Source organism: Genypterus blacodes, unplaced genomic scaffold (assembly GCF_046128005.1).
Source record: "Genypterus blacodes isolate CSIRO-AG114 ecotype Tasmania unplaced genomic scaffold, CSIRO-AGI_Gbla_v1 ptg000269l_1, whole genome shotgun sequence".
Taxonomy (NCBI): Eukaryota; Metazoa; Chordata; class Actinopteri; order Ophidiiformes; family Ophidiidae; genus Genypterus; species Genypterus blacodes.
Genome location: NW_027467060.1, coordinates 40,033 through 52,925, shown reverse-complemented (window position 1 = coordinate 52,925; position 12,893 = coordinate 40,033). Strand labels below are relative to the sequence as shown.

Below are 12,893 nucleotides of genomic sequence, written 5' to 3'. Positions count from 1 at the left end.
AAATCCAGCTGTACAGCAGGAGCAGGAGCGAGACGTCCCACAGCCGGAGATTTACAACCTCACAGCCGCCACTCCTTGAATTCCGCCGGATTTTAAATTGGATGCGCATTGAACTGAAATAGCACTAAGCGTACGCTAACACCCTGAAAAGGCAGTGCATTTTAGGGCGTGTGCAACATAGCGTCGAGAACTTGGGAACTGGAGTTACAGAGAGTGGATTGATGGACGGATGCCACACAAAGATCAAAGTAGGTTATGGAAGATTTCGCCCCCTTTCCTTTTGTTTCCCCCCTGTGTCTCCCCCCTTTGTTCCCCTTCCACAACCCATGATGCCTTTTGCAACAGCTGATGTCATATCCCAGATGAGTATTCTAATACTTGCTTGTGTACAACATGTATGCATAAGTAATGGATACTGTGCCAATATAATCCAAGACCCCCGAGTGCAATTTCCTTTTCCTGGGCGAAGAGAGGAAGAAGATATTCAGCTTTGGCTGGACGGCACAGACCCCCGTCTCCAGGGAAACCACACCTCTCCAAACGCAACGTCACAGACGGAGAAAGATGAAAATTCAGCTCCTTGTTTCCTCGGATGAATACACAGAGACTGAGATTCCAAAGAATGTGACAGATTCATTAGCATGGCCTCCTCGGATGATCAGAGGTATACAGACACCAGAGGGCAATGACTAGAAGGATGCAAACCTGTCTTACAGGAGAGTCCAGTTTGGGTCTATGGGTTTGGCTGCATCACACCCTCATGCTATTTGAGGCATCACCTCCAGGCTACAATGTACAGGCCGTTGACATCGCAGCACTTCACCTTCACGGCTACAACAGTCGGTAGGGATTCCGCTTGGGAACCGGAGGGTCGCCAGTTCGAGGCCCGTATGGACCAAGTAAGTGGACTGGTAGCTGGTGAGTTGCCCCTGAGCAAGGCACCAAACCCCCAACTGCTCCAGGGTGCCGAATAATGGCTGCCCTGCAATAATTGGAAGTCCCTTGTGATAAGAGTCTGCTAAATGACTGTGATGTAATGATCTGATTCCACACCCAAGACACGGAGCTTCTCTCCTCTTCCTCCTCATAACACTCCTTTATGTTGTGTGTGTTTACATCTTACTGCATTAGGAAAGGTCCAGAGGCAGGGAAAGTGTAATCCTCAATGATCCTCTCTCTTCTATAGGAGCAACCTCACACCTGGACTGCAGCTCCACCCTGCAGCCGGAGACGCTTGAACTCATAGAGCAGGGGGCAGAAGGATGGGGTTACCACCTTTTATCGGTTTCATATCAGGAGATGACGCTGCGATTAGGGCTCGTCTGGAAACTCTGGCCTGGGATTGAATGAACCTGCGAGCTTCAGGTGACAGATCGCATCGCCGGGCAACAGGCCGCTGCACGCTGGTAGTGATCTCTCAGTGTTGATCGGTGGTGACGGCCTGTAAAAAGGAGCAGCTCCACATTGCCATCTGATGGAATGATAGGAACACACAACAACACGTCCAAATAAGAGGGGCGGAGGGAAATCAGGACGTTCGTACGGAGGAGGAAGAGGAGTTAGGATGGAAATTTAGACTTTAACCAGTGACATTTTTTTTTGGTAATATATCTTCACTGTACTCACACACACACACACACACACACACACTGTACAACAGCTGGGTAAACTGTCAAAGCAGCCTCCTTACCCAAGGTTCATTTAGCCTCTCTCTCACTCCCTCTCTCCCTCTCTCTCTCTCCCTCTCTCTCTCCCACTAGACGTTCCTCTTGCACACTCAGCCTTTCCTGTAGAGGGAATCTCTCTCTCTCCCTAGGTTTCTTCCTCTTTCCTTATACATGAAGGTTATCTCTGGAGTTCTTCCTCGTCTCCCTGGAGAGCTCTGTGCCGGTTGGTGACTTCTCCTGATGATGTGGGCCTGAGACATTGAGACATTGTATTGATCATGTGTTGATTATGTATTGATATTGGGCCGTACCCCTCACCTGGCCTAATGCAGATATGTATTCATGTCACAGAAGCGGTGTGTGTGTGTGTGGGTGTGTGTGTGTGTGTATGCATGCGTGTAGTCCTATTTGTTGTGATTTGGATGGATTTGATCACTCGTATTGATTTCCTCTATGTTTGGTTGATGCAGCCTTTGTGCCTTTGGCCTCAGATGATTCAGTCAGGATGACATCATTGACCACCACACCAGTCCATAGGTTTGTAGATCATTCTTTACTTCTGTCCCCCAGCACACACACACACACACAGTTTATAAAAGAAACACACAGAATGTACAATAAAATGAGAATACAGAGCGCTAAAGACAGAGTTCCCATCAGAGCAGAGGAGTTTGAACACACACACACACACACACACACACACACACACACACACACACACAGAGAGAGAGGAACAAACACACCAGCTGACTTCAATCACCAATAGAGCTCCAGTTAGCGGAGGAGCCGATCAATGGAGACGTGTTCGCATGGACTGAACCTGACCATAGAAGCCCTGACGAAGACTCTGATGAAGACTCTGATGAAGACTCTTTCCCTCCCCGTGTGCTGCACTCACCCCCGCCCAAACTCCTAATCAATTGTTCTAAAAATAGAGCCCAGCCCCTTGCAGTTAAACATCTCAGTGCAGTGAGACAGGATGAAGATCTCTGATGTCCCTCAGCATTCAGGCACAGGGAGGCAGAGGAGATCAATCATTCCACTCGTGGCTCCGTAAACACACCACAGGACCCGCAGGTATACATCAGACGTATACGGGGATCCCACACACACACTTCATCAGCTGGCAAACCTCACAGGAACCCACTGTGTGTGTGTGTGTGTGTGTGTGTGTGTGTGTGTAGGTTAATGAGGACAGAAAGTCCAAACTTCCACTTTGCGTCCTTGGCGACTGAGGCGACTCAGAGAACGTTGATGGAAAAGGAAGGGTGTGAAAGAGTTATCAGAGTGATGAGTGTGTGTGTGTGTGACTTTGACGAATGGCTCCATTTGCTTGAGCGGTGGCTCAGCTCCTGCTCGCTCCGTCTCCTCCCTCGCTCTCCACCTGCACACCGCCGTGCATCGTGTCGTTACTTCGCTGCGTTGTGAGCACGGCGGGCTGGCGCCGCTCATCCGTCACTGCCATCCGCCCGCATTCCTCCCCCTTTATCCTCACTACGCAGCTTGCAACAGAAAGGGGGGGCGGGGCCTGCCACGTCGTCGGGGGGGGGGGGGCGTTCAGATTTGGAGTGACGGACGGCAGCTTTGACGTCTCACACCGCCCGGCGAGTACGAGGCGGGCGAGCGAGCCAGTCCACGGTGAGCGAGTGTTGAGATGTTGAGGTGCACAGGTGAGAGGACACAGTCTGCGGGGCAACATAGGGATGGCGTCCTTCTACTGGTCGTTCAAGGGAGAATGATCAGGACACTCTTCCTCTCTCTCGTCTCTCTGCTGTTAAAAGCGTCTTCTGCTTCCCTCAGGGTCACTGGATGATCTTTAAGGTCAACATGCATGTGTGAACCATGCACTGGATCCATCTTCATCTCAGGCATGCTTGTTATGTTTGTTTGAGTCGCTGCGAGGTGAAACCATGACGATACAAAGAGTCCAGAGTGTTGATGGTAATATTTGATTAAAGGACTTTCAGGGCTTTAAACATTAAGGCCTTAGTTAATGGTTGTCGAAGCCACAGAGGGCAGATCTGAGGGAGCTGTGTGTGTGTGTTCTGACTGAACCAAGGACCACAGGCTCCCTCCATAATTAGGCTTAACCCATCAAAGTCCTCCCTCCTCACTGGGGGCCCAGGCCTCCCTGGGCGCTCTGGGCCTCGCTGTGGTCGGTCCCCCACAGGTGGTAGAACTGAGTGAAGTCCACGTAAGGGGGCACCCTGCCCGTCTCGTCGGGCTGAGCCGCCTGGCTGCCCCTCTGCCGGAAGAGGCTCCCGTCCCCCGAGCTGGAGCTGGAGCTCTGCGTCTGGGTGTTGGTGGACTGAAGGGTGGCGGTGGGGCTCTGACTGCTGCGGAGAGAGGAGGGAGGAACAGAGGAGAGGGGGGGAGGGGAGGAGCAGAAAGGTAGGAGGGCGGGGACAGAGGGGGGAGCGTAGGTGGAGAGGGAGGGGTGGGAGGAGAGACAGAAAAGAGAGGAGGAGAGAGGGAGGGGCCAAGGAGGAGGAGGGGAGGCAATGGACAGGGAGAAGAGGGAGGAGGAGAGGGGCAGAGGGGAAGAGAGAGAGAGTTCAATTATGGGCTGCAGGACATCCATGGAGGTTTGGCAGGTAGCAGGGCGGAGCAAGCTGGAGGGCAGAAAGAGCAGAGGAGAGGAGAGGAGAGGAGGGGAGAGGAGAGAGAGAGGGGAGGGGAGAGGAGAGGAGAGGAAGAGAGAGAGAGGAAGATAGAGAGAGAGAGGACAATAGATAGAGAGAGAGAGGAAGATAGATAGAGAGAGAGAGAGAGAGAGAGAGAGAAAGAGAGACAGAGAGAGAGAAAGGGGGGGAGGAAGAGAGAGAGAGAGAGAGAGGAAGATAGAGAGAGAGAGGAAAATAGATAGAGAGAGAGAGAGAGAGAGAAAGAGAGACAGAGAGACAGAGAGAGAGAGAGATGAAGAGAGAAATGTAAAGTGTGGAATAGAGAGTCAGTGACAGACAGACAGGTGAAAGTCATACAGGAGGAGGAGAAAAGAAAGAGGAGCATCCAGAGGAAACGGAGCTGGAGAGGAGCGAGCGTGTTTAAGCCTCATCAGTGATATGATACTCAACATGTTAACCTGCTGTGGCTGAGGGGGAGAACATGTGAACACGTGAACACGTGTGTCCACTCCATGGCTCATTCTGTCTCACACTTCTGCTCTGGACCCTAACTGTCTGTCTGCTGTGATGTAAGCACTTCTTCAACACTTTAACTCAAACTGTAGACACATGTGGAGGCATCTGTCATGTATGTAATCATGTTAGCGTGTCCTCATCATGCTTCCTACGTTGCTCAGGGACAAGCGGCTCTGACAGCACACACATAGAGGTACACACACACACACACACACGCACGCACACACGGGGAGGTGAAAGTCATGCTCACACATAAACAAACATGGCGGCGGGGAGACACAGAGGAGTCAAAATCAAGCTGGCCTAAACCAAACACGCCGTCGGGGGAAGTGTGAACAATCTGCTCAGACAAAACAAAACCCATAAATAAACTTCACAGCCGGCGAGTCGCTACCAAGCTCGCCCAGAGCCGACGCAGCGGCACGGGCGGGACTCAAGGTCACGCAGAAGGGAGGGGGGGGAGATCAAGGAGGAGGAAGAGGAGGGAGAGGAGGGAGAGGAGGGACGCTCACCCAGGCGTGGGCGTGCCTTCCTCCAGCGTGGAGGCGGTGTTGGTGCCGTTGGTCAGGGTGCTCTGGGAGGGCATGACCAGCGACAGGGTGACGCTGGTCTTACTGGTGCTCTGGCTGTTAGAGTACGGCACAGACACGGGGTAGAGACGCCCGCCTGAGGACGACAACAACAACAACAACAACAACAACAACAACAACAGTGAACAAGGGTTACTGCTCATCTTTAGCACTTAAGAACTGATTTGCCTTCACTTAAACACGCGTGTTCTTTGGCTCTGTGATGTCGCCTGGTTACACATCTGAGTCCACACCTTCACCTGCTCCTCTGGTTAAGGAGAGACAGGCGTGTTCTCTGTAGCTCCAGATCCTACCGAGCCCTAAAGTTGTGTAGTTTGAGGTTTCTGGACAATTCTAAAAGCCTCCAGTTTAGTTTCACGTGTTTGGACTTCAGCTCTACCTTGCGTGGGCGTGAGCGCTCCGTCCACCAGAGGGTAGTTGAGCGTGCGGATGAGCAGGGTCATGTCCTCGTGCCGCGAGCAGTAGGGCGCCCTCTGACGGCCCGACACGTACACGTCGTGATGTAGCCGCTTGACTCGGTCCACCACCGACTGAGCCACCGCCTCCAGAGTGCTCTGCTGGGCCAACTCCGCCGCTACCATGGCGACGATTTGCTACCACAGAGAGGAGGAGAGACGAGAAGTCAAGAGCGAGAGACGGAGAGAAAGCGTTCCGAGGTGAGAGAAAGGCTGGCGGAGCTCTATCCGGCCACCTGATTGGCCTGTTCGGGGCCGTGGGCCGACTCCAGGGCGTTGATGAGACCTTCTGACATCAGCAACAGGAAGCCCGTCACATCGTCCAGAGCCTGGCTGCCGTGGATCTCCGGCTCCGCGATGACCGGCTTACTCTTGGCCGCACTGAAGGTGGAGGACAGAACAGGTGAAGACAGGATCTGAGACAGAGGCCAGACGAGACGAAGAGAGAGGGAGGGGCCCGAAGGAAACATGATGGATGTGCGGCGGAGGGATCGTCGGGAACTAAGATGAGGCAGGCCGCATTAAGTGCACTCCACGCAAATAAAATAAAGCTTTATCTCCCCTCACTGAGCCAAGGAATCACTTAGACTTCATCTCCATCAAGTTCCCTGCACTCTGGTTAATGGCAGCAGGGGGAGAAGTTCCAGAAAGACTCCATTCTGTGTTTGATTAAGGAGCCCGACTGTGAGGGCTCTTAAGAGGTGTGAGCCTGGGCCTGCAGACAGGAACAGGAAATGAGACCAAGGACCAGAGGAAGTTCTAGTTTTGGGAGTTTGAAGAGGCTGGAGATGAAATCCAGCTTCCTGCTGAAGTTTGCTATTTTGTTTCCTCTGCTGGATTTATTGGTTGGTCAAAAGAAGTGCAGCATTCTAACAGAAAACCTATAAGTTCATTGTGGATGAGGCCATTAAAGGCTCAGTCTGTCTCGTTCCTTGGCAACAAAAAGCACAGGAAGCAACTTTGAGGAAGGTTTGCTCTGTTTGAGGTTTGTTTTGTTGTTTGTGTGTTTGTTTTGACACGTCTGCATTTGATTGAAAGAGACAGAATGCCAGTGAAGTTGTGTGTTATGTAAGCAGCAGCGGCGTCACATGACAGTGTGTGGTGCAGGTGAGAGTGGACCACAGTTCTGTCTTCACCTGAGCAGTTCGATGTCTGTGTAGTTGAATTTGACTCTGTAGTCCCCGAGCCTCCGGGTGCTGCTCTGGCCCGCGACCTGCCCCGCCTGCCTCACACGAGCCGAGTCCACACCTGTGCACCGGAGAGGAGAGGAGAGGAGACAAACAGGGGAGTGTGAGGAGGACAGGCATGAGGTGGGAGGGGGAGGGGGGGGGGAGAGGCCAGGTGAGGAGAGCACAGAGGAGATGGGCGGACAGGGAGAGAACGAGAGAACGAGAAGGAGAGCATAGATCAGTCACAGACTAAAGTAATGAAGGGGAAGCTGAAGGTGGGGGTTGGTGTGTGTGTGTGTGTGTGTATGTGGATAAAATATGAGGGGAGAGGTCACCTTCAGCTAGTTTAATGGAATGACTGTCATTTTATTTAAATCACTCAGAGCAGCCTGGACTACAATAATTGTGATTCACTATTGGGGGGAGGGAGGGAGGGGGAGAGAGAGAGAGAGAGAGAGAGAGAGAGAGAGAGAGAGAGAGCCTCTGCATGGTTGTGTTAAGCTAATAACAAAGCCTGTATTTCTTGATACACACACACACACACACACACACCTCATTCCGAGGCCATTAGCTTGGCTGCTTGTGTGTCTCTGTCTTTCGTGACATTTTGTTAAAAAAATAAAATGGTTCAAAATATCAAAACATCATGAGAACAAACAGCAAATTCTCTCATTTGAGAGACTGGAAACACCAGAGTTTGACATTAGTAAGTAATAAATAAACCCATTTTCCATTTAAAGTGAACATATTGCTAACTAGATGCATTTCTAAAGGCCAGATGTTTGGAATGTGGCCCCTTTGAAGTGAATAGGCAGCGTTTAGAATCAGTGTGTGGATCCAGAGTTTGTTCCACAGTAACAGAAAGAAGCCGGGCCATGCAGTGAAGAGCTTCCCCCTCATTTACATCTTCACACACACACACACACACACACACACACACACTCAGGCTGACCACAGCACAGTCACCTTTCTAACCTAATGGGTGTGAGTCACACACACTATAAATAGATTTGGGGTCACTCACAATATTTTCTCTTCACTACACAGAACCACAAGCAGAGAGACGCAGCGCTGCTAAGCTATCATGTGCCACTCATCATGACCTCTCTGCTTTAATCGCAAAGGAAGCCTTGACTAAAGGAACAAAATAACGCCGGGAACATAAACTACTAACTCCTACTAACGACCTAAAGGAGTCAAAGGTCACAGCAGGTAGAAGTGATTCAGCAGCTCTCTGTAGGTTGGTATGTCTGCCTGTCTGTCTGTCTGTCTGCCCGCCTGTCTGTCTGTCTGTCTGCATGTCTCACTCAGTGCAGCCAGCCTCTGCAGCTCGTCATCGTTGTCGGTGTTGTGAGGTCGTCCGATCTGCAGCACCTGGTTCTGGCCGTCGCTGCTGGACTTACACAGCAGAGCCCGGTTGGTACCTGCAGACACAGAGGTTCACAAGGAATATGAATAATAACTGAATGTAGCTCCTCGGGGATGTGTGTGTGTGCGTGTGTGTGTGTGTGTGTGTGTGTGTGTGTGTGTGTGTGTTGTTGGTCCTCACAGTTAAAGATCTAAAATGGCCTGGAGTTTGCTACAGTGAAAAATTAATGACATGTAATCCTTTAAGGTTCTGAAGCACACACACGCACACACACGTACACACACGCACACACACAGTATCCTCACCGACATTGGCGATGTAGAGCTTGTTGCTGAGGATCAGCGCCACCACGGCCGTGGCTCCTCCCGACACCTCCTGCTCCAGCTCCTTCAGACGCTCCTGCACCCTCTGGCTCTGAGGAGAAAGCTGGCGGAATGACACGGTCCGACAAGAACCAGGAGGAGATGAGGGGGAGAGGAAGGAGAGAGGTGGGAGGAGGAGGAGGAGGAGAGGGAAAGATTGGAGGGGAGCGAGAAACAAAAAGGGAATATTACAGGAGGAAACAAGGAGTGGGAGGAGTGATGAAGGAGGAGAAATGAGAAGAAGAGATAAGCCAGAGCCCAGCAGATAGAGTGAGAGTGAGAGTGAGAGATAAGAGCAACAGAACACCACAGAGTCAAGACAAGACGCTTATCTGCAAAGCCCCACTGCAGGCACATCTCTGTTACACACACACAGAATCAGACCTCCATTATTCATTCAACTGTAAACTGCCCAGAGAAATCCACATGAGAGAGGTGAGAGAGGTGAGAGAGGTGAGAGAGTGAGAGGGGTGAGAGAGTGAGAGGTGAGAGGGTGAGAGGGGTGAGAGAGTGAGAGCGGTGAGAGAGGTGAGAGGGGAGAGAGAGGTGAGAGAGTGAGAGAGTGGGAGAGGTGAGACAGGTTAGAGGGGTGAGAGGGTAAGAGAGTTAGAGAGTTAGAGAGTGAGAGAGTGAGAGGGGTGAGAGAGGTGAGAATGAGAGAGTGAGAGAGGTGAGAGAGGTGAGAGGGTGAGAGAGGTGAGAGAGTGAGAGGAGTGAGAGGGGTGAGAGGGGTGAGAGAGTGAGAGAGGTGAGAGAGGTGAGAGAGTGAGAGAGGTGAGAGAGGTGAGAGAGTGAGAGAGACAGAGAGAACGAGAGCAGACGTAGCAATGGCAGTCGGCACGAGGTGAGGAAGAGGAGGGAGCGGAGGCACAGGAGTAGGCAGAGTCGGGTCCAGAGAGGAAGAGTCTCTGGACTGTCTGTGTCTGTGTGTGTGTCTGTGTGTGTGTGTGTGTGCGTGTACCTCATTGTGTGGCAGGAGAAAGTTGGACAGGCGGGCTTTCTCAGCCAGAGCATCATCTATCGTATCAAAGTAGCTCTTCTCCACCAAATCAAAGGCCTGTAAATGAGACAAACACATTTCTCAAAGACACAAACTAAACTACACACTCCGCCACTCTCATTCATTCCCTACATGCATTTTCTTGAATATTGAAACAGACACATGATCACTGAACACAAACACACCTGTGTGAGGATCCTGCGCACGTCGTTGTCGGTGTGGCTGGAGTTGAGCTGACCCAGGAGCAGCTCAGCCGTCAGACACTGAGAGACAAAACTGGCAACTCTGCTGCCATCGTAGCCGTTAAAGACGCCGTACAGGAAGCAGTCGTCCTCGCCTCTGATTGGTGGAGAAACACAGAAACGCCAAGCTTCAACATCACTCCGACGCCAAAGACGACAGAGAACAACAAAATTTGTAAAAACACAAGGAACAATGCTGCCACTTACTTACTGTGACAAGAACAAGTCTCACCTGAACCTGAAGTGTCCGTCCTCATTGGGGTGGCTCTGGGCGCCTTCGCCATTGGGGCCGTACACACAGTTGGGTGCAGCACCGATCCCACACATCTGACACAGAGGAAGATCATCTGTCCAGCTCTGATGCTGTCACAGAGAACATACACAGTGGAGTTGTGTTGGTGGCACACACATCAAAGACACTCGGGTCAGATCCATAAGCCACTCAGCTCGGAAACCGGAGGGTCGCTGGTTCAAGAAAGTAAAAGATGGAAAGAAAGAAGAATGGACCAAGAAAGTGGACTGGGAGCTGTAGAGCTGCCAGCATGGCCGAGGTGCCCTTGAATCATGGCTGACCCCTCTGTAATGCATGTGTGTGTGTGTTGTGATATGCAAGAGGCACGCAAGACACATTTCAGATGACGTGTTTGGTGTGATTTGACCCAGTAAAGTTTCTTCTTCTTCTTTAGTACAACAGAGTAGTAAACAGTCATATTTGTCACTGTTGAAATGAAAGAGATATTTTGAGAATAAAGTATTTCAGGAAAAACGCCTGAATGTGAGTTGTGGTTCATTTTCACCGAAACTCAAGGGTTGGCTTGTTTTGTTTACAATGTAGCTTGTTAGCCGATGCTAACCCGGAGCTGAACAGCAGGCTTCATGAATGACAAGACATTAGCGACCTAATACGTGAGCAAACACTTTATTATAAGCTGTCCTTTATAACATCTATAGTCAGGGCAATACCCGCAGATGATTAGATGGAAATGCTACGTATTATTTGGCTTTGATTAAAGTTTCTTCGGCTAGTTAGCTAGTAACAGAGCCAGTTTGACTATTTTAGCTAGCGTTAGCATCACTCAACAGAGGCAAAATAAAGCAGGACCAACGGAAAAGATGGCGCCGGCCCCATGTGGAGGGTCCCGCAGACCTAAATACGCCCTCAAAGAACAAGCAGTTATGATTAATGATGGAAGAATTCCTAGATAGAGTTTTGTCTTACAGTCTGCATCAAATTCCGACGCTGGGCCGCCATGTTGGACGGAGCTTGTTGCGTTCACGTGCGTATTCCAAGGTCGTCATTCCAAAGTTGCTGATCGGAATCGCACAAATACAACACATAATTAACTTTCCGTGTCTGTATGCACGGCATACATAGACGCGATAAACGTCACTACTTTAAGCTGTCAATCTCTCTCAGTCTCGACACTTTTTCAAAACCATCTGTCCCATCATTCGCGCTTGACGAGAAATGCAATAGTTCCGAGGATCTTTGAAGGCAGCATGTGCCTGTAGGGAGTGGCACTTCACTTCACTTCAACGTTCACTCTAAACACTGTAATGGTAAATTGTGTTTGCTATCTTGACTGTTTTGCACTCATCAAGTATATAATACAATAATAGATTAAGATTAGTTTGAGTTTATTAAAGATTTACATTACTTCCTACCTGTTGCTACGTTATTTTCTTGGATAACAGCGCCATCGCATGGGTCCACCACTACAATGCATATCGTTGCGTGTGTTTGATTCATTTCGATTGAATTATTTTTGCAGCTTTATGATCTTTACAAATACAAGGTAATCACTTTTTGGTTCCTTTGATGGCAGCGAAGTCAATATCGGAAACGCTGCAGCAAATCTCTATGCTGTGCGCGAGTGGAAACACTTCGTTGCCTGTAGTAACCGGTCGTACCAGTAGAGGGAGACAGTATCACATAGCTCTCACACCGCCGTCGACCATTTGCATTCATGGCTACTTATTGTTGTCCCATCAATACAATTTTAAACATCGTAGCATTTGGATATAAGATTGACATGTTTATAATAAAATTAAAAAAACGCTAGACTTTTCACATCTTTAGCAGTATTTAGTTTATTTGTATTGGTTGAAACCAAACACATCAAAAACATACATTTGTACAGAATCTTTTCCGATAAATCTTATGTTGCTTTGATAACAGATTTCACAGAGGAACGTCACACATTTCTACGTCTACACAGTTGTACAGAATAAAGTATATATGTGGATATATACTTTATAATTTGGTCACATCTTTTTGTTGCAATATTTTCATAGTAATTATTATTATCCCAAAATAAAATATCTCCTTACCATGAAAGCAACATAAAGCTTGAGACATGGATGACCTCTCCATGTTTCTTATTACAACACTCAATAGACCATAAAGCTTCTTTCTTCTGTTTGTCTTCAATTTGATTTTACTGCACTCGCATAATGCCCTTAAATAAAGCACAACCTTTTTCAAACACTTCTATATACTGAATTATAGCTTTACATATATTCATAGAGGGATAGATATACTTAACTCTTTCATAAAGTGGAGCAATGCATGTCCATAAATACCTAGGTTGTTCCATGTTGGTAGACTTGTTAAAAATACAACTATAGATGGAAATATAATAAATAATAAATAACCTGCAGCTTTTTGTAGTATAGTCGTATACTTGTGTGTCATTTTGTGATGCTTTATGTCAGTTTTCTCTTTGATAGTTTGTTCTGGGTTTTTACATTTTTGAGGACAAAAAACAGTCAAAATGATCTATACGTTTGTCCTAAATACGCCAAAGTAAACTGTGATCCTGTGTGTGTTTCTGTTGCCCTGTGTTCATTGAATCTTGCTTGGCAGTCAGCACACTAAGGCAACAGTCAGGAGAAATTA

At 49.1% G+C, this 12,893-nt stretch overlaps 1 protein-coding gene across 3 annotated transcripts; it reads right to left on the bottom strand.

Annotated features, from left to right (window-relative positions):
• Positions 1 to 1,744: 1,744 nt before the first annotated feature.
• Positions 1,745 to 11,302, bottom strand: tab1 (TGF-beta activated kinase 1/MAP3K7 binding protein 1). 3 transcript variants are annotated; one of them, XM_076171744.1, is made up of 11 exons: positions 11,214 to 11,302; positions 10,227 to 10,357; positions 9,938 to 10,091; positions 9,714 to 9,809; positions 8,696 to 8,816; positions 8,329 to 8,445; positions 6,989 to 7,100; positions 6,089 to 6,233; positions 5,777 to 5,990; positions 5,320 to 5,473; positions 1,745 to 4,000 (listed from the first exon to the last, which is right to left on the bottom strand). In XM_076171744.1, exons 1-11 carry the CDS (start codon positions 11,244 to 11,246, stop codon positions 3,778 to 3,780), a joined length of 1,500 nt encoding a protein of 499 aa, XP_076027859.1. In that variant the 5' UTR covers positions 11,247 to 11,302; the 3' UTR covers positions 1,745 to 3,777. The 3 variants fall into 3 exon arrangements, with proteins under 3 accessions (XP_076027859.1, XP_076027860.1, XP_076027857.1); XM_076171745.1 differs by having other exon boundaries at positions 1,745 to 4,003; positions 8,696 to 8,804; XM_076171742.1 differs by having other exon boundaries at positions 1,747 to 4,003.
• Between the last annotated feature and the right edge of the window lie 1,591 nt (positions 11,303 to 12,893).